We start from the raw sequence: 21,107 nt of genomic DNA, 5'->3' as shown, positions 1-21,107 counted from the left end.
GCTGCCGCCATATTTGCGGGCCTGTCATGGCTGCTTTTGCCTCTGCTCTGAATGGCTTCTAATAAAAAAGCAAGCATGATTTTTGCTTCGCTTTTATTTTCTATTACAAGCCTGGCACTTTGCCACTCTCTGTCGCCCCGCCCCCCTCCTGCTCGTCCCCTGTTCGGTTCGTAAGAACGATGAGCTGCAATTTGCAAAGTTTTTGCACACTCAATGGAAACCCCAACGTGGCCCTTCGCTCCCCTCCCTCTCACCAACAATGTGTGTAGAGTCTCGGAAAAACTTCATTTTTCCGCTGCTTCATTTGAGTTTTGTGTTTGGCGCGACAAATTTTTGTTTGTCTGTTTTCACTTCAGCTGCTTCCCTCTATCGCACTCTTTCACTCTCTTTATCCCTGTCTTTGTCACTCTTCGCTAAGTGTGAAGCTTTTGCCCGAAAACGTTAAAGCAAGAGTTTTTAATTGTGCCACGTACTTGGCTGTCGCTCACTCTCTCTCTTTCTCTTTCTCTCTCTGTCTCTCTGTCTGCTGGCAGTTGAAAGACTTAAAAGTTAGACCAGTGCCATTAACAGTTACTTGGCTTGACCACGTCTCGTCTCTCAGCCCATTATGGTCTGGCCCTCCACATCCGGACGTATCCTGTTAGCCTGCTAATTGCTGATTGCTGCTAAGTGCCTCGATTTGTGCTCCGAAAAGACGTTTGACCAGGCACTGCAATTAACTAATTGATTGAACTATTCAATCGCCCCAAAATGCACCTTTCTCGCTCTCTGTGGGCGTGGCTGCTCTCGCTCGGAAATTATTTAAAGCCTGCGTTCACCATTTAACGTGTGTGTGTGTGTGCTGGTCAAAATGGGGCGTGGCATCGCTAGAGTTCGCCGTTGTCAGTGGCCCGCATAGTGGCGGCCCTTTGTCCATGGCTGATTGCATGTGGTGCTGCAGCTAAAAGCTTTTAATGCAACCCATTCAGCCATTCTATGAGCCAGGGTGTGCCCTTCTTCCTCCCCCCTCACTCTCCTCCTCTTCTTCGTGCCATGCTAAATACCTGACTATGCTTAATGGCCAATTGTGAGTTTGCTCAAATCATTGGCGTTAATTTATGTGGGCGAAGCACAGACTGGGATTGGTTTCACTAAAGGTAAAGAAGGTCTCTCTCTCCTAATGCCGTTGCTCTGCGTGAGTGTGCTCAATTGCCACATACCCATTAAATGGCAACGTAATCTTTTATGCATTCTGCATGTATTTCCATGATTAAACTAGACTTTTGTTAGAGAGTTGCTTTTCTTAATAGTTTTCCACACAGCACTGAAAGTTGTGCTGTGCTTAGTTAGATTTTGTTGCTTCAATGGCAATTCAATTCTTTTCATACTTAACTTCATTGACCAACAGAAATGTGGATTCTTGAATCGTATTTAAGTTAATCATTTCGATTGACTTAGAATCTTTTAAAGTTCTCATATGTGCGACAAATATATATAATTTATTCATGGCCAAATTTACTTATAGGCAACAAACAAAGTCGATACAACAAGGAAAGGAGTTGCAATTATATTGTTGTGTAGCTTTTGTTTTTTTCTTTTTTATTTCTCTCCATTTCTCGAATTATATTTTGGTTTGGATTGTAGCATTGACAACGCATCGAATACTTGATATTATTATAATTTTTTTTCTTGATATTTTTATTGTTTTTTAAATAAACACCGCACTGCCTTATACATAATACCGGGTATATCACAGTCGAGATTAGCTTTCTTACTTTTTTCATTTCTATCCTTTTCCTTAGATTAGTCAAGTGATTTTTTTGTATAGATTGTATCATCAACAAAGTGTCGTATACTTAATATTGAACATTTTCATATTATTATATTTTTTATTCATATTATTTTTAAATGAAATGTAATTGGACTAAAAGCTGTCATAAATTCTTAGCTTGCTCTTTATTTAATGAATTAATGAAATCGTGATTGTTCTAATATTTGTATTATTTGATATTCACTTCAATTAAACTAAAAAAAGCTCCTATTAAATTAAAAGAAGATAGAAGTTTAGGCTTCTCATCAAAGTTTTACCTTTTTCGTTCATTCTCTAAAGTGCAGTTTTTAAATCAGTCTGTTGGATTACTACTTTAGTAAATTGCTGCAGCCATAAATTGGATTTAATCTATGCACAGATACGACAGCACAATGGATTCGGAAGTACACTTATTTTCTAGAGTATTCCCGAATTCCATGCACTTTGCCTACCGCCATAAACTTCTTCGAAATCTGTAGCGGCTTTGCAAAACCTGCTGCAAAACCTTATGTTTTTATGTGGGTGTTAAAGGAGGAGAGAGGATAGTGGGGAGTGCTCGACTGGGGGATACCCATTTGCTTGGATTTTCCCCTATAATAAACTTGTTCTAATCTGTGCAGAGATTCGACCCAAAAACCGCAGTGCATGGCATAAAACAACGCAATAAGATGCCAAGAGCAGCAAAAGCTGAAACTGAAGCTCAACACACAAAATTCCCTTTTTATAACAATCCCCTCCCTCCTCCCCCCAAAAAGCCATTGGGCATTGCGGCTTTTGGGCCATGTGTGTGTGTGGCATGTGTTGTGTTTGTTGTTGCATGTTGCATGCAGCATGCTGCATATATTTCTCTATTTTTTTTACATGTTTATAAATACAGCATTTCAACTAGGAGTAATCGTATTTGCTGCACTGAGGTAAACACATACGCCAGAGTCAGAGCCGGGTTTTTAGTGCTCTGCAATTTGTTGCAATTTGTTGTCTCTGTTTTGCGGTTGTTGCTTCAAATGTTTTATGGCCATGCTACGCGATTGCGCCTGCCAGCTGCCACCTGCAACCAACAACCTGCAACCTGGTGGAGGTTTCACTTCGCATTCCATTTTATATGTTGGGGCCAAATGCATTTATGATGCATAAACATAACGCCCAAGTGGCACGCCCCCATGTGGCATAAATGTATGTACTTCGGCCTAGGCCTGTTGCCGTTGCTATTGCTGCACGTGGCATGTGGCATGTTTATTTTATTACAGGACACGTCATGTTTTTTTATGCTTCACGAAGTAAATGCACTTACTGCGGGTTGCTCTCTCTGTCTCTGTCACTCACTCTAGCTGTCTCTCTCAATCTATCTTTACATCTCTATATTTATATCTACCTCTCCTTCTATCTCTCTCTCACTCACTCTAGCCATCTCTTTTGTGCCTGCTGTCAGAATTGATGTTTTTGCGCATTGCACTAATGAAATTAACAATTAAATTGAGATTATTGTGTAATTTATGCATGCGACACTGACATCGACAGCTTCACTTAAACAGCGTCATAACAGTTCACCCCCTTTCCCCTCTCTACCCACTCTGACTTCCGCTGTCGCCCACACTTCCGGCTGTGGAGTGACAGTGTTAATTAGGCGCCGTGAAGTATGCTACGCTTTTCGTGTCAGTCTCTCTGTCTGTCTGTCTGTCCGTCTGTGTGGTGGCATCTGCTGACTGAGCTTAGATGCTATCAAACTGGCCAACAAAAACCTTTTTTGCATCCTGTGTGACATCCGGCGACATTTGGCATTACTTCCCCCAATCGCAAGCTGCTCTAAGCCGCTGCAATCTCCAATCCATTCAATCGCATCCATCGCATTGCCGAGAGAAGAATGCAATTTCCTGCTAGCCAAAAATGTTCACTTCACTTGCAAAACTTTCAGACGACGTTAAGTTATATTGATGGATTTGCACGTTGGCCACAAACCAGGACGATGCCGAGACTCTCAGTGCGAGCTTCCTGCCAGGAAATGTGGTAGCCAGGACATCCCGAGCAGCAGCAGTCTGGCTTCGCTTGTGTAATAGAAATTGATTTAGCATTTGTGTGCACGAAAATTGTGCAATTTATGTGGTCCAAGCCCCCAACATGCGAACTGCCTGCGGCATTGAGCCTGGCTGATAACCGCATTGCATTTCGGGGCCAACATTTTTGGTTACAGCAGCTGAACTGAACTCAAATGCACTGAACTCTCTCTTGGCTAATGCATTTTTAAAGCCCGTCTGCATAATTTATGGGCCACGGCTCGAGTTTAGTCAGTCACTCAGTCAGTCAGTTAGTCAGTTAGTCAGTCTGGCCAAAGCCATAATTCTCCCTCTCTCCCTCCTCTCTCTCTTCTCTCCTCTTCTCTTCGGTTCGCTCTAATTGCCACAACTAATGCATCGCTGTCGCTTTGCCACAATAGCCGCAATATTTTCACATTTTTATACACACAGCATTTTGCGGCTATTTATGCGCCATATACACAATCCCAATCCTTCTTCTCTCTTCTTCCTTCTGCCTCTGTCCATACATTTTATTGATTGCATCCGTGCTCCCGCCCATCATTGGCATTCATTCGATGCCCGCTGCATAATTTACAACAATTTCAGCTACATGCGGCATGAATTTGTTATACCCTAACTGCACAGTGCTCAATAATTATGTCAAGCAACGTGCTGCATATTTTGGGGTACGCACTGAAAATATTTCAAATTTAGTTGCACATTCAGATTTCGAAATTCGAATAAAGTAAGTCTTATTTTAATTTGAAAATTGCATAGATGTTGTGTACTACATTTGAAAAGAATTTTATGTATGTTAAATTGAATTGATTAAACTAAAAGCTTTTTACTTAGCTTGCTTAGCAGCTGCCATTTAACTAGTAGTTAATAGAGGTGGAGAACTATCGATAGTCTGCGCCATCGATAGTGATTGATAGTTTCCATAAACTATCGACTAACGACGATAGCAAGGTAAATCTATCTATCTATCTATCGAGAGTGCGCGCCGCTATCAAGAGCGTGTCGATAGTGGCCAACCATCGATAGTCCCGATAGTGCCATCGATAGTTCTCCACCTCTATTAACTACATTCCTACACACAAAGAAAAAACATGGTAAAATCAAGAATAAAATCTTGAATCAATATTATATGTTGTCAAAATTGAACCAAGAAGGTTTACTCGTAAATCAAGATAAAAATTCTGATTAAAATAATCTTGATTCTACATCTTTAAATTCAAGAATAATAATCTTGTTTTCAAGAATGGAAAAATCTCAAAAATTGAGCCAAAAAACAAAATCTTACAATCAATAAGAAACATTCTTCAATTTACATTCTTTACATTAAAACAGTTACCCTTTTCTGTAGCTTAAACTCAAGGCACAATAATTTGCGACATCTCTACTTATTAAGCTAAACAAACACTAGAAAATAAGTTCTTATTTTAAAGGAAGAAAATTTTAACATTTTATGGAATAAAAAACAAAATTCTATTTTCATTCTTAAACCACGATTTTCAATATTCGTTTCAATCTCGATTTTTCTCGCTCTGCGTAGAGTATTTAATCTCCCGCTAACAATTGTTTTTCCTGCTGTTTTTTTTCGTTTTGAATTATGCATTGTGCAATGTTTTTATTGGGCTAACATCGCATCGCATCGAATCGCATAACGAGTTTTGGCTGATTGTCAATTTAATGCGATCATTTTTAGCGCATTTTGCAGCTAGAAAATTGTGTGTGATGTCAGGCGATGACATCATTCATAATGTATGCATTAGCATTCAATGAATCGAAATGCCAAATTCAATTCTTCAATTACGATTTTAGATGCAAAACTCTCTCAGGGACAAATTTCTATAATATTTGCTGTTGCTTTTTTGGGTTTGAAAATGTCGAAAGATGTTAAGTAAAAATTACATTTACATAATGCAGGCAAATTGACAGGCCAAATGGCAGACTGCATGCCACGCCCACAGCCCATTTTCTTTGTTATTCTTGGCTAGTGAATAAGAAAAACAATGCAGAGAGAAGGGACAAAAAAAAAACAAAAAACATGAAACGAAAGCGCCACGAAAACAAAGTCGTAAATTCAATTTAAAGCTTGACAGATTGCCACACAGCGGCTGCAACGGTGGGCGCTTGGCTTGAGGGGGCGTGGCAACTACACAGCTGCAACAAAATGACGTGTATAAAAGTTCGCCATCTTTTTATTTTGTTCGCCAGCATTTTATTTGTTTAACAAAACGTGCAAAATATTTGCCAGCTGGCGAAAGGAAATGCTGCAAAAAGCAGCGCAGCGAATTAAGGTCAAGTTGCGGAAGTGCACAGCGAAGAGAGAGGAAGAGGGGGAGAGAGAGGGAAGAGTAAGCGAGGGGCACTTGGCAGGCACCTTGCGAGTTTCGGGTCGGTCAATTAAATGGGCTTTAATAAGCCAAGCCACTTAAACAGTCAAAAATCCGGCAAAGAGGTTAAACTGCAGTCGCTGCAGTTGCGGTTGCTTGGGTTGGTGCAAGGACTTGCCGCAGGCACTGTTATCTGCCTCAGTTCAGTGTCGGTGTCGGTGTGAATTGGAGTGTCGGGGTATCTCTGTGTGTGTGTGTGTGCAAACTAGATTTGCTTGCATAACGCGCTAGTGCAATTTGAGCCCCTAAGCAGCAGAGTTTGGCTCCAAAAGTGAGGCAGCTGTTAATGGCAAGAGCGCATTTGTGACCCAGTTAATATAGAGGGGATTCCCGTGGCATATTTAAACAGCAGCTGATGGGAGTTTATTACGCTTTGACGCCACGTTTTTAAACCACAATAAGGCCAATCGCTTGCGCTGTAAGCCGCAAACGCGCAGCGCAATTAAAGCCAACAAACGAATGGCCACAAAAGTGTGTGTGAGAGACTCGGAACCTGGCCATCAAATCAAACCTGGGTCGGGGTCCAATCAACAGCACGCAGAACCGCAGAACCGAGCACTGACCTTCGACCATTGAAGCCAGGCCAGGCAAACATGCAGCGAACAATGAAACAGAGAAAGAGATGGACAGTTGGTCAGAGAGTCATCCAGTCAGTCAGTCATCCAGCCAGCCAGTCAGTCATTCACTCGCTGTAAAGTAAGAAGAGCAGAGGCAGCAATCTCAATGGGAAAGCGGAAACCGCGAACGGGAAACGCGCACAAATTGCATTTTAACGCATGCAAATTGCCAGCGTCCACAGGACGACGACGACGACGACGACGATGACTTTATTGCATTACAGTTGCCAACTGAGGCGCGTTGCAACTATGGCAACATTGTATGTGTATGTGTGTGTGTGTGTGCACCGCAATTGCCACTTGCTGCAAGTGCGTGCGCGGAGCGGGGGGCGGAGGTAAGCTCAGCATAAGTGGCAGTGTGTGTATTGAGTGGACGCCGAAAAACGGGGTCAACGGCTGACCTGTTTGGCATTCTCGTTATTATTGTTTCTGTTGCATTTCCCCAGTTTGCCAATTTAGCAAACTGTCCGCTTAAAGCTTTAGGGCTGCGGCAGCTGCAGTTCCCAGTTAAGCGAGGAGCGCCAAGTGACAGCAGCAACAACAGCAACAGCAGCAACAACAACAGTGACAGTCGGGACGACAGCATAAAAACTGCTTCTGCTGTCACATAGTAAATTTTGCATTGCAGCCTTTCAGGCGCCGCCATCGCAAAAACTGTCAAGCGTAGGAGAAAAGAGAAAGAGCGGGGAGTGGGGAGCTGGCTTTTGGCATTTTAGCCAGCCGACGGCATGACAGCACTTTATTATTACTATTATTATTACTAGTATATAGAGAAGAGCTGGCTGCTGATGTTTTATGTGAGACAAGTTAAATATTACACATACGCACCATTGCACTTAATAACGTTTTGGGGGCGTGTTTGAAGCGCCCACCCACACACACACACACAATTGAATTGAATTAAATTAAAATAAATCTCTTTTGCATTTTGAGCACACAAATTGAACGAAGTTTTATGAAGCAACTCTCTGTATACTGCATTTAACTATATGATACACAGTCCATCTCTCTCTCTCTCTCTCTCTGTCTCTGTTTTCCTGGCAACCGAGAATTGTAATTCCTGCTGGAGTTGTGTGATGATGAACTTGCTTGTGGCAAGTTGCCTCGGTTCGTGTACCGACAAATGGCATAACAGCTGCCTTTTTCTCATTTATGTATAACACATACGACACGTGTTAGCATTACGTATACGTCAGTGCACTTGAATATATCCGAGAAGTGTGTGTGTGTGTGAATGCTTGATATACATGTCATATGCTCTCTGCATTTTTGCATTTAAATAACCAAATTAAAAGATAAAATATTTCACTTACAATGTAAATTAATCAACTTCTCTTTCGCTCTCGCTCTCTTTTGCAGATTAATAAAAATACGCAGCAGAATAACAAAAATGTGGGCGAACACAAGCGCTGGATACACGATCCCTCAAGTGAGTAGCGCCCCTTCCCCTTCCCACTTCCCACTTCCCCTTTCCCTACTCTTTTCCCTTACTGTTTTTCAAGGGCAACTGCGCGTAATGAGTTTAATTATTCACAAGCAAATGCAGCATGTTTGTAAATCATAAATTAAATCTTTCTCTTTTTGATTCTCTCCCTGTGTGTGTGTGTGCCACGCCCCTTAGGTGACCTCTGCCGGCCTCTGAACTGTAAGAAGCGTGAAATCTGCCTGCTCGAGGACGAGTTCAGCGCCGTGTGCGTGTCGAAAAAGGAGTTGCACAAGAATCGGTAAGCAAAAGCAGCCGCTTCTGATTCTGATTGCTGTTTAGAAGAAAGGAGGAGAAAGTTAATAAACTAATTAAATGAAAACTTGTTTTGTTCTGCCTTTGGCATTCGACCTGCCACGTTTAACCCTCTGCAGTGATGAGATAATCACCAAGGCCAAATATTTGGAGGAGGAAGCCAAACGGCGCGTCAATCAGCAGGATAACAACGATAGCCAGGATGTTGAGGACATCAACAACGATGACGAGGACAATAGCAGCGATGGCAGCCTCAGCAGCAGCAGCAGCAACAGCAACATCAACAGCAACAACAACAACAACAACAACGCTAACAATAATGCCCAGGCTAATGTGCAGGGCAACGAGGAGAACAACGACGATGAGGATAAAAGCCTCAGTTTGGGCGACGATGATGAGTCCAAAGAGGACGATGTCTTCTATGAGAACAACATTGCTGCCAGCGATAAGCAGCAGCAACAGCAACAACAACAGCAGCAGCAGCAGTTGCAGAAACCCGCAGCTGCCCAGCAGCAAGATGATGATGAGGAACTGGAGTAAGTATTTGCCAGCCGCAATCATTATTCTCTCTTTTTTTTGCGTGTTCTTTCTTGTCGGGGAGACCCTTTTGCATATCAATGGCATTTTTACAATTCATTTAACAAATTCTCATTTATATTTCGGATGGAAAATGTTAAGGGTTGAGCGGCGCGTTTCATTCCTTGCTGATTTGCATGACCGGCACGCTAATAACAAATTGTTTTATCGTGTATACAAATTCCGCAATAAAGTTGCAGCTCCGCAATTTTTAGCACGCATTTCACTTTTTCTGTGCTGCGTCATCGTGAGTCCTTTTGCTATGTAGTAGAAAAGGACGTGTCGTCGTCGCCATAGCATCCATAGTTGTATCCTTTGACTTCTTGTTCAACATTATCGCTTTGACCCTAACCCAAATTGTGAATATGCACGCGACCCAACGAACACGACTATCCAACTAGAATGAAGGCAATGGAGTTGCTTTGTTGTCGAGTTGTCGAGTTGTGTGTGTTGCTTGTGGAGTGGGCCACAGGTGCGACTCTCAACTCTCAAACTCTCAACTCAACTGTCGACTGCCGACTGCCGACTGTCGACTGTTTTGGAATGAAGTCAAAGTCAACGTCGGGCCAAGGTTCAATTGGTTGCGGTTTTCCGCCCTCGACGTTGACGTGCTTCCAACTGTAACGGAAAGTTGTAGCCAACTTTCAAAATATCAATATCCGTTTCTCGTTTTTCTCTTTTTTTGTTGTATATGAATCGGCGCAGCCATGATTCAATTGAATCCTAATGTAACACATGTTTAAATCCTTTGTCGATGCTCAGCCATCTTGTCATGGCCAAAAATTCAATATTGACTAAGATCCTTCTTCTTCTTCTTCTTCTTCCGACTAACGCAGTGTGCAAGCCTCTGTAAAGATTATCAGCAAGCGTATTTTTGGTTTCCCAGGTTATTCAAAAAAGTGGGCAAAGCCTGTTTTCTTTTTTTCTTTGCTGCCAAATCCACATCGACCGAAAAAGTCTTATAACATTTCGGTTGTTTGCTCTTCAGCTTCGTTTTGTTTATCAGCTTGTTATTCGTTTTTGTGTTTTTTTTTGTTTTAAGTTTAATTTCATGCTAGCTGCTTGACACGTTTGTTCTGCTCTCCAGGGAGTGGCAAAAGCAAAGGGGGAAGGGGGAAGGGAGACGAACCTATCAGGTGGACCTTTGTCGCATGGCGGCAACTTTTCTTTATCCCTTGCTGGCAGTTTGTTGAGTGGAAAATTAATTTTCATGAAATGTTTGGACTTTGGTAAATTTTGCTGGCCAGCAAGGCGTATACTTGATATATAGCCGGGTATTTGCTGATATGGATACGGGATACGGGATACAGGATACGGGTTACGGTCGATCGATATTAAATTAGAATTTTAATTAATGAATTTTCAGTGCAGATTAGAAATTTTGTTATTTAAATATTCTAATGTGTTTTCGTTTATCTGTGAAACAGATTTGAAATTGAATTCTTAAATTCAAACTGCATTGAAAGCCTGTCAAATGATTCGAAATTGATTATTGGCATCATTATCATTATCGTGTTCCTCTTTTTATTATTATTGGCATCATTATTATTAAAGATATTGCGCCATTTTGGCCTCTATTGTTGTCTGCTGTGTTGAGTAGTAGCATCATCAATCTATCTATTGGCAAATCAAGAGTCATGCCACGCCCTCTAATATTCAAAAAATGGCTTTTGACATATTTTTCGCATTTTCTTTTCAATTTGCGTCGCTCTCACAAGAAAGTCTCTCCATCGCCATTGTGCATGGGAAGTGAACGAGTGTTCGTGTGAGTATCTATGTCAATGGCATAGACTCTGCACCAATAAGGCATGGAAGGGGGGAGAGGGGGGAGGGTAAGTGTGCTGCTATTGTGCCAGAGGTGGAAAGAAAGAGGGAGGCTCACAAAATCAATAGTTTGCGCGCACAATTTATCTGGCATTCCGTTGGCTCAGTTCTCCATTTGGCCACAAGTCAAACAAAAGATTTGCTTTGTGAATGGGCCACTTGCTGAGCGAGTGTGAGATAGAGGGACAACAAAGAGAGAGAGAATGAGAGAGAGGGAGAGGGGAATTGGGGGAGGTGCACTTGTAATAGACCAAAAAGCAGCACACACACAGACACAGACACTTAGAACTCATAACTCATGTAGTCAGCCATTGTTTTAGTAACAATATGGCCCCCGCTTGTGGTTTTCTGGGAGGTAGCTAGCAAGAAGGGGGCGTGGCACGCACACACACCAACTGGCACACACAAACGCATAGTTGGCCCTTTACCTCGACTCTGCAACCTCAGCTGAGCTCAGAGTTGAGGTTCTTTCTGTTGTTGGCAGTTATTTGAAACCACTGAGCTGCTTTTTGCTTTCTATGCACATGAAGCTGTCAGCTTCAGCGTGACTCAAAGGCAGCTCGAAAATTCTATAACCCACCTCCTCCGGTCGCATCCCCCTCTCCTTTGATACCTGCCCCACTTTTCTGGGCGCAAAATTGAAAGCAAATATTTGAGCAAAATTTTCACAAATTTCACGGCATCGACATCGGCATTTTGGGGGCTGCCGCTATTTGATCTACAATTTATAGCAACAAAATAACCACCGACAGAAAAAAAAAAAAAAAAAAAAAACAAAAATCGTTTGTTGCAGTCATTGACCTAAAGAACAAACGGAAAAGAATTTGACTTCAATTTGCCTACTTTGGCGTTTGCCATTGTAAATTTCATTTTCGTTTTCATTTCAAATGAAACAAATGAAACACAAAGCCAACGAAAGACTTTCGACAATTGCATTTTTAATTAAAAGCGACTTTTCATTTGATCCAATGAGACAACACACACACATTCGCACACACACTCGTAAAGTGGCAGCTGCTCTCTGGTGTTTTTGGCTTGTTTGCTTTGGCTTAGCTACGAAATTGGCCAGCTTAAATAACCATGTAAATGTTTGGCTGAAATAAGTTTCGCCGCTTTCCTCGTTGCTTTGACAACTTCAAGTACAATTCCATTTCAATTGGTTTAATTTGATTTTATTTTATTTCATTTTCATTTACGTTTACGTTTTCATTTAATTTCATTTCGCTTCACTTTATTTGCTTGGAATTTGATCCCTAGTTACGCAATGTATATAAAATGCATTTTTAACTAACTGCCACAGAATGCAAACAAAGCGTGAGTATGCAAACACATACATATGTATATTTGTATATATCGATGTGTGTGTGTGTGAAACATTTTTGAAATTTGCAAAAACTAAATTCACTTATGCAAGAGCTTCCAAGAGGATTTAATTGATCAAAGTTGCCACTGAAGCGCAGCTTAAGTGCCTAATTCAAAAAGAAACTCAATGGCAATCAAAGTTCGCAATTTTGTTTCAGCTTTTCTAAGTTCACTGTGGTTGGAACAGGAAATGCAAAGCGGTTGTGATAGAGTTTAGATTGAGAATAAGCTGCAGCATACTAAATACTATTTATTTCGAAATATACTAAGATTTGTCCATTAAGAATAGGGAATAGAGAATAAACTGCAATACTACTTATTTCAAAATATATGTCTATATAGGGAATTAACTGGTATATTTTAAATACTATTTACATCAAAATATACTAAAATTTGTCAATATACAGAATAAACTGCAATATACTAAATAATATATATTTATCCACATAGAGTAAAAACCATAATACACTAAATACTATTAATTTCGAAAAATACTAAGATTTTTTCGAATAGAGAATAAACTGCAATATCCTAAATATTACTTATTTCAAAATATACCAACATATGTCCATATAGAGATTAAACTGGTATATTCTAAATAGTATTTACTTCGAAATATACTAACATTTGTCAATATACTAAATAATATTTATTTGTCCACATAGAGTAGAAACCATAATATACAAAATACTATTTATTTTGAAATGTACTACGATTTTTTTGAATAGAGAATTAACTGCAATATACTAAATAATATTTATTTGTCCATATAGAGTAGAAACCATAATATACTAAATACTATTTATTTCGAAATATACTAAGATTTTTTCGAATAGAGAATAAACTTCAATACAACTTATTTGAAAATATATGTTCATATAACGAATTAACTGGTATATTCTAAATACCATTTGCTTCGAAATATACTAACATTTGCCAATATACTAAATAATATTTATTTGTCCACATAGAGTTGAAGCCATAATATACTAAATACTATTTGTTTCGAAATATACTAACATTTGTCCACATAGAGAATAAACTGAAACATACTTAATACCATTTATTTCAAAATATACTAACATTTGTCTGAATGAGAAAATGCAATAAATTTTAATAGTCTTATAGATATATATAGGGCATTATAGTATAATAGTCTTATAGATATATAGGGCATATAAAAGTATTATTTAATATCGAAAACATTCTTCTCATTTAAAATGCACTTTAATAACAATTCGAATTATGCTTAGTTTCCAAGATATTCCCCAGTCGAGCATCGTTTGCCACAAAGCTCACTTTAGTTTTAATCTTATTTGCTTAGACTAATATTAAAACGTGGGCAACAGAAAACGGCAGCAATTAAAGCTGGTAAATCCGACAATTAGCAAATTGCGAGCAATTTGAGCAAAAAGCACGCTGTAAATTGCCGACAACTGATAACTGAAAGCTGAAAACTGAAAGCTGGGAAACAGAAAACCAATTTACTGAGTAAACACGCTCAATTTGCACGGCCTAGGGAATATTTTGAATAATATTATGCCGACACAACACACACACACACATACATGAGGGGAGAAATGAAATGCTTTCACTGTCAATTGGCTGCTTGTTCGCAGTTGGCCAATAAAAATCATTAAACCTTGCGTACACAACAACGAACAAAACATAAGAGAACAAGTTACAAATTTATCTGGTAATGAAAGCGAGTGAACAACTGAGAGTTACCCTGTAGTTATATGCATGAACAAGCAAAGAGAGCGACTGTTATATCCTCATCAATTCACTTGCTGGGTATTCTTAAACAAAAAAAATCCTGCTACCCAAAAGCCTTTTTAATAAATGGCCATACGACAGAGCGAAGCGAGGCAGCGGGTGGTGCAATTAATTGAATTAATTATTTATTCGTTGTTTTTTGTTTTTTGTTTATGCATAAAAGGAATGCATATGAGTTTCCGGGGCGCCATACATTTTTTATTAAATGTGCCAAAGAGATAAATCGATAGCGAACACAGTTTGTATACACATTTGAATGTGTACATTGGGAGGTGTTAAAATAACGAATGTTGTAAAGGGCAAATTACAATTTATTATTCGCTTTGAGATAGAGTATTTTACGTGTACGCTGTATTTTGATTTCCTTTACTTACTTTTTTTTTTTTTGTTTTGTGAGCGACGTCAACTCAAATATTTGCACAAATTATTAAATAAAGATACAAGCTGACGTTCCCTCCTCGACTCCCCCTCTGAGCTCAGCGCCTTCATTTGTTTCTGATCTCTGAGCTGAGAGCTGAGAGCTGAGAGTGCGTGCTTGGCATATTAAATAAATATTTAAATAAAAGATGCCATAGTCGGGGAACTGAAACTGCTCTCACCTGTGCAACAAATGCCAGACTTCATTTGCATAAAAATTAATTTTGCATGTCGTCTATTTGTTGTTTGCTCTGCTCTGTTTTTTTTTTCTTCTTGTACTTTATCTTACTTCATTTCCCTCCACTGAGTTGGCTTTACTGATTTTTGCGACTTTTCTTTTGCAACAGCAACTGCAAGCCGTGTCCCGTGGCTAAGCCAACGTTCCTCTGCGGCGCCGACAACAGAACCTACTCATCACTATGCAGATTGGATTATCACAATTGCATACATTCGACAACCATAAGGATTGCCTGCAAAGGATTCTGTCCATGCAAGGGTAAGTTCCAAATACATATATACAATACATATATATATATATCGTATAAAAAGTTCTATAACTCGAGCGAGTTGACAGCCCGAAACCGAGGAGCAAACCGCATAATGAGGCTTGAGGCTGGCAAATGGCCAGCTAGTTCTCAGTGGCAACAGTCATCGAAATAAATTCTCATGCATAAGCCAGAGCAGTGCTCCCACCAGTGTTGTAAAGCGTCGCAAGGTGAATGAACGAATGCCAACCCCCAAAAGTATGCAATAAAAATATTATTGGACTGCAACTGCAATTGGTCAGCGGGTTAAAGTCTGTTGATTTCGAGTTTAAATTTGAAGTCGAGCATATTAATGGTTTAATTTTTAATAATCCGTTTGCACAAGAAGCGCCATTGTTCTAAAGCAACACAATGCAGCTAGCTGCAGGAGACGCGACTTGGGGGCATGAGTAGGCACTCAACGATTCAGCGAAGCAGCAGCAATAACAACAACAACAACAGCAACGACAACAATGTTAAGCACATTAATTTTAAATTTACACAGATGAAAGCGCATTGCAAGCACCGGCAACTCCTGATGCTGTTGTTGTTGCTATTGTTGTTGTTGTTGCTCCTGCTTTGGCAACATAAAACGAACACCAAACGAAACGAAAACGAAAAAACAAAAAAAAAAAACATACACAAGAAGCATGCATAAAATAGAAATGACGCCTCAGTGGCCAGCGCCAGGATACGAAAAGTTTTGCCTTTGCCAAGCGATTTTATGGCGGCCATTTCAGCCTTCATTCCCCCCCTTCCCCCACCGTACTGTTCACCCCTTTTCAACCGTTTGGCATTTCCCATTTTGCACGTTTCGCAGAAAATACCGATGGCAAGCGGCTGCAGCGACTTGGAGAGCGTGGTGGCTACAACAGCAAGTACAACAGCAAGAAGCTCAACATCGAGCAGCAGCAGCAACAGCAACAGCAGGCCTACAAGGACAGCAGCAACAACAACATCATGATGAACAGTGGCAATGTGATGGGCAACAACAACAACGACTTCAACACCATCATGAACGTAAGTGTAGACCCACTGACCACACACACACCCTTACACACACATTCTCTCTCACACACGCAATTTTGAACTCTGTTCTCTGTGTTTGGAGCAGGACAAGGAGGACAACAATCGTCACTTCAATCACATCAATGCCCAGTACACGTTCACGCCCGAGGAGATCAAATATGACAACAAGCACTACAAGTACCTCAAGTACACGGCTTACAAGAAGGTACGAACGAACTAAAAAGAAAAAGAAAACAACATGTCTCTAAGTAGCCACAGTGCACTGAGGAGAACAGAAATCAAAATAAATGAGAATTTTAGTGGCACATTCCGCAAACACGAATTGCAATCTGGCAAGCAAGAAAATAATAAAAATACTACTATATAAAAATGCTATTTATTTTGTATTGAACATTAAACAAAAACACTTTTAAATTGTGTCTTAAGTTTATTTCTTAGAATACTTTTTTATTTTTTTTGATTGTGCCTAACAATTCTACAAATTCACAATTTAATTTTTTGCTAAAAATTTAACATTTCTGATGTGTTTACAAATTTACAATTTTTATTTACATACATATATATTAAACGTATTGTTTTTCAAGTTAGCCTTAGGCAATCATAAATTGGCAAATTAAAAACAATATTTCAATACTTTTGTTTAGTTTTACTTTTCATATGCAAATTGTCTACAATTAATTTCGTTTGCAGGATGCCAAATACCAGGAGGAGAAACACAAGATGCGCAACTACAATGAGAACGAAGTTGTTGAGAAGCAGCCACAGAAGTACAGCAAGAACAACAATGTAAACGGTGAGTGGAATAAATATAATATATATATCTTAATTGTAAGATCTGTATTTAAGTACGACATTCTTAAGGGTGTTTTTAAAGAAATCAAGTATGAAAATGACTGCCGCTACCAATTTTAAATAAAAGAATGTTTCAAAAATATACCAAAATAACTTTAAGATACTAAAAGTTATATTTAGAACATTCCGCATTTTATAAATATAATATACAAAATTCATATGCCAAAAAATACTTAAATATACCGAATTGTATATTTGGTATATTCCAAATTCTAAAAATATACCAGATTGTTATACGAGAAATACTTAAATATACCGAAGACTACATTTAGTATATATTCTCTATTTTAAAAATACTTAAATATACCGAAAACTATATTTAGTATAATTTCCATATTCTTAACATATACCACATTAATATACAGAAAAATACTATAATATACTGAAGAGTTTATTTAGTATATGGGCAATTCTCTGATGTCGAATGCGACATTTGTACGCATTCAAACTGAAAAAAAACATGTGCCAAGACATTATTTTAATTTTGTAAAAATTGAAACTTATAGCTCTCGGTTAGCACTATAATTGGTGCTAAGATGGATTTTGGGCAATTGTTCGTTTTCAAGAAAATTTGAAAAATGTTGCGCATTCGCACGCGACAAAAACAGAAGTTACTTTTTCAAAAACCAGTTCAAGCACTTATTTCAGCGAAACGTGATGAACGATTTTAATGCAATTAATTTTAATGTATTATGCATATATTTATCTAAATAGTGTATTTGGTTTGACTTAAAAATATTAAGTTGTCTTTTTTTAAATTAAATTTTAATCACTGTCGCACGCGACATGTCGCACGCGACAATTTTTCCATCATACTTTTTATGCTGTTTTTTGTACTTTTTAAGTTCATTTGAAGAGCATATGAAGCATTTTCATAGTTTTTTGATATATTCAATATATATTTTTATTTTCAACTGAAATTTCATACTTTAAAAAATAACTTTAATAAAGGTAAACAAAACGTAATATATTCATATCATGTACATTAGAAACATAATTACCTATCTTAAATTACATCATTAATGTCAAAACATTTTTTTTTATGAATATACTGTTCTAGTAGATTTCGTTTGTTGGCCATTTCAGCCAAACAAATTCATTTGGTTTATACCCGGTATACTGTGCACATTCATTCTATCATTGTTTTTAATGACAATGTCTCAATTGGCGCTTATGACATGAAATTTATATTATTTTTTGCACATAAAAAGAGTATGCATCATCTACACTAAAAAAAAAATAATTTAACGAAAAAAAAAAAAAAAAATTTTTTTTTGCCATGTCGCACGCGACAAACTTTCAAAAATCTTAAAAATGAAGTTGTGCTTATATTCATCCAAATTTTATTTTATTATATTTGATAGCAAAATATGTGTTTGGACACAGTTTTGCATGCTCAATGGACAAAAACTTTAGATGCACTCATAACAAATGCTGTTTTTCACTGTCGCACGCGACAAAAATAGAAGCTGATTAGCTGAAAAGAAATTTACCGTTATTAGCTATTGCATTATTTCTTTTATATATTTTGTATATTCCTTGGATATTAAACAAGATATTAAACTAAGGGTATCAATGCATACTGACTCCCTTTAAGGAAATGAATCAAAACAAAACTTGTAGTAGAAATCTTCAAAACAGAACTTTTGCTCATCTTCGACTTTGCATTGAAATTTTTCAAAATGTGTTATGAGTAAATGGAAAAATCGTTTATATTAGTTAAATGTAATATTTTCCCTATAAACAAATGTGAAGAAAACATGCTTTTATAGAGTTTGAATTTTTTGGCGCCGGTTGCACTTTCTAGAGAATTGCCCATATACATATGTATGTATATATTTAATATTCTAAAAATATACCAAATTAATATACTAATTATACTTTAATATACTGAAAGCTATATTTGGAATATTCCAAATTCTATAAATATACAAAATTTAAATGCCGAAAAATAAGTTAATATGCCGAATGGAATATTTGGTATATATTTAGTATACATTCCATATTTTAATACCAAATTAATATACCGAAAAATACTTAAATATACCGAAGGATATATTTAGTATATATTACATATTCAAAACATATACCACATTAATATACCGAAGAATACTATAGTATACTGAAGAGTTTATTTAGTATATACAGATATATTTAATATTCTAAAATATACCAAATTAATATACCAAAAATGCATATACTAAATTAATATACTAAAAATACTTAAATCTACCGAAAGCTATGTTTAGTACATTATCCGTATTCTAAAAGCATACCACTTTAATACCATATACCGAGAAATACTTAAATATATCGCAGTCTATATTTGGTGCAGCGATATCGTATTACATTAAAGAGTTAAAAATAATAAATAATCGAATTTGAGCTTTAATATTAAATAATTGAATTTATATTTATGAATTTACTATAAGAATTTTACTACAATAAGTATAATTTTATTTCATAATTTCATACAAAATCACATTCATTCATAACTTCATTCCCTTTGCCAGGCTATCCATCAAAGTCCGCTGAGTGCAAGCCACAGCAATTGACCGCCATTGGCAATCGTCTACTCGATTGGTTCTCCGTGATCATGGCCGACAGCAAGAAGCGTCGCCAGCACAGCCAAAAGTCGAAGGCTCACTTCCCGCCCGCCTGCAAGACCGAAGCGAAGTGGATGTTTGGCCACTTGGACTTGAACAACGATGGCATGTTGTCGCTGCAGGAGATGTACGATCTGGAGCATGATCAGAACGAGCGTTGCATCAAGCCATTCATCGATACGTGCGATCTGGATCAGGATAGCTCGATCAATACACGGGAATGGTGTCGCTGCTTTGAGAAGACCGATCGTCCGTGTGCCGCGGTGCGCCGAAGAATCGCCGGCGACTTTGCAGGTGAGATAGGTACAGGTGGACATTTCTCTAGCTAACATAACACTAATATCTATATATATATAGAAATATCTCGTATGTTCTCTCAACATATTCCCATATATGTACTCGTATGTATATTCTATTGCGCTGTGTTGTTGTTGCTGTGTTGTATTCGGTTTTTGATTCTACACGACAACAACAACAACACCGGAAAAAAGAAACCAAGAAAATACAACTTTTGCTGAATAGCTTGCAGAGTAAATCTGCTTTTACTTTTCTGCTTTCGCAATTTCTGTCCCTCTCTCTCTCTTTCTCTTTTTATATCTCACTTTTTGTCTCGCTGTCTGCGCTTTTCTTTTTTTTTTTTGTAACTTTTCCGCTGCTTCTTTACTTATGTACACACTCTTTACACTACGTTTAACCCAATTCAAACTATAATTAAGCGCCTGCTCACGCACACACACACACACACCCCTACACTCACCCACACACACACAGTTAAGTAGCCACAGCAACTGTTAAAAGGGACACCTTCTTTTTTTTCTCGCTTCCTTTCTGTCTCTTCTCTCGTTTACCTTTTAGCCAAACGCAACTTTTTAAGCCAGCAAATTAAACACTTTTAACAACAACACACAACTTTTTCCCTGCTTCTATTTTGTTTTTTTTTTTTGTTTGTTGGCCTATTATCAACTTTAACTATATAATTTACTTTTTTGCATTTTATTCGTTTTGTCTCTTGGGTTCCTCTCTTTCTATCTCTCTCTCTTAACACGACCCAAAAAGTACAAACAACAAAAGAAAAAAAACAGAGCAAAACAATAGAAAAAACAAAAACAGAAAGAATTCGCTTTTGCCGCTTTCTCTCCACACGTTGCTGGGCAAATTATGCAGAGACTTACTAAAATTGCGCATTGTTATTGTTCTTCTTCCACTTCTACTTCTTCCACATAAACTAATTAGGCGCCTACGCACCCGACTGCGATGTACAAGGATTCTACAAGCCAACACAATGCCACAACTCGGTGGGTGTCTGTTGGTGTGTGGACAAGCATGGAGTTGAATTCGCCAACACACGCACACGTGGCAAGCCCAACTGCGGTGAGTACTCAGAACATATAACAACAATTCTCCCAACACTCGACACAAATCTATCCAACTGCGGTCTGTTTGTGTATTGCCAATGGCCAACAATGCGTATACGTAATGGCTTTTGCTTACCTGAAGCGGAGCAAAAGACTTTGTGCAGTTATTTAACTTATGCTAAGCTGATGACCATAATTAAGTTTTGCTATTAATATCACGCATACGCCATG

General features: G+C 38.2%; 1 protein-coding gene across 2 annotated transcripts in view; it reads left to right on the top strand.

Annotated features, from left to right (window-relative positions):
* LOC117573866 (proteoglycan Cow) overlaps positions 1–21,107 on the top strand; it is a 53,030-nt gene that overhangs the window by 31,365 nt on the left and 558 nt on the right. The window contains exons 2-10 of one of the 2 annotated variants that reach the window (XM_034257342.2): positions 8,177–8,246; positions 8,439–8,541; positions 8,675–9,091; positions 14,858–15,006; positions 15,855–16,054; positions 16,149–16,268; positions 16,754–16,856; positions 19,429–19,815; positions 20,755–20,892. In XM_034257342.2, the coding sequence (XP_034113233.1) occupies positions 8,177–8,246; positions 8,439–8,541; positions 8,675–9,091; positions 14,858–15,006; positions 15,855–16,054; positions 16,149–16,268; positions 16,754–16,856; positions 19,429–19,815; positions 20,755–20,892 (1,687 nt within the window). Of the gene's footprint in view, positions 1–8,176; positions 8,247–8,438; positions 8,542–8,674; positions 9,092–14,857; positions 15,007–15,854; positions 16,055–16,148; positions 16,269–16,753; positions 16,857–19,428; positions 19,825–20,754; positions 20,893–21,107 lie in introns of both variants that reach the window. The other variant, XM_034257341.2, reaches the window with a different exon arrangement.

Source organism: Drosophila albomicans, chromosome 2R (assembly GCF_009650485.2).
Source record: "Drosophila albomicans strain 15112-1751.03 chromosome 2R, ASM965048v2, whole genome shotgun sequence".
NCBI classification, from domain to species: domain Eukaryota; kingdom Metazoa; phylum Arthropoda; class Insecta; order Diptera; family Drosophilidae; genus Drosophila; species Drosophila albomicans.
Note: the sequence above shows the minus strand (reverse complement) of the source record. Positions and strands in the feature narration are given on the sequence as shown.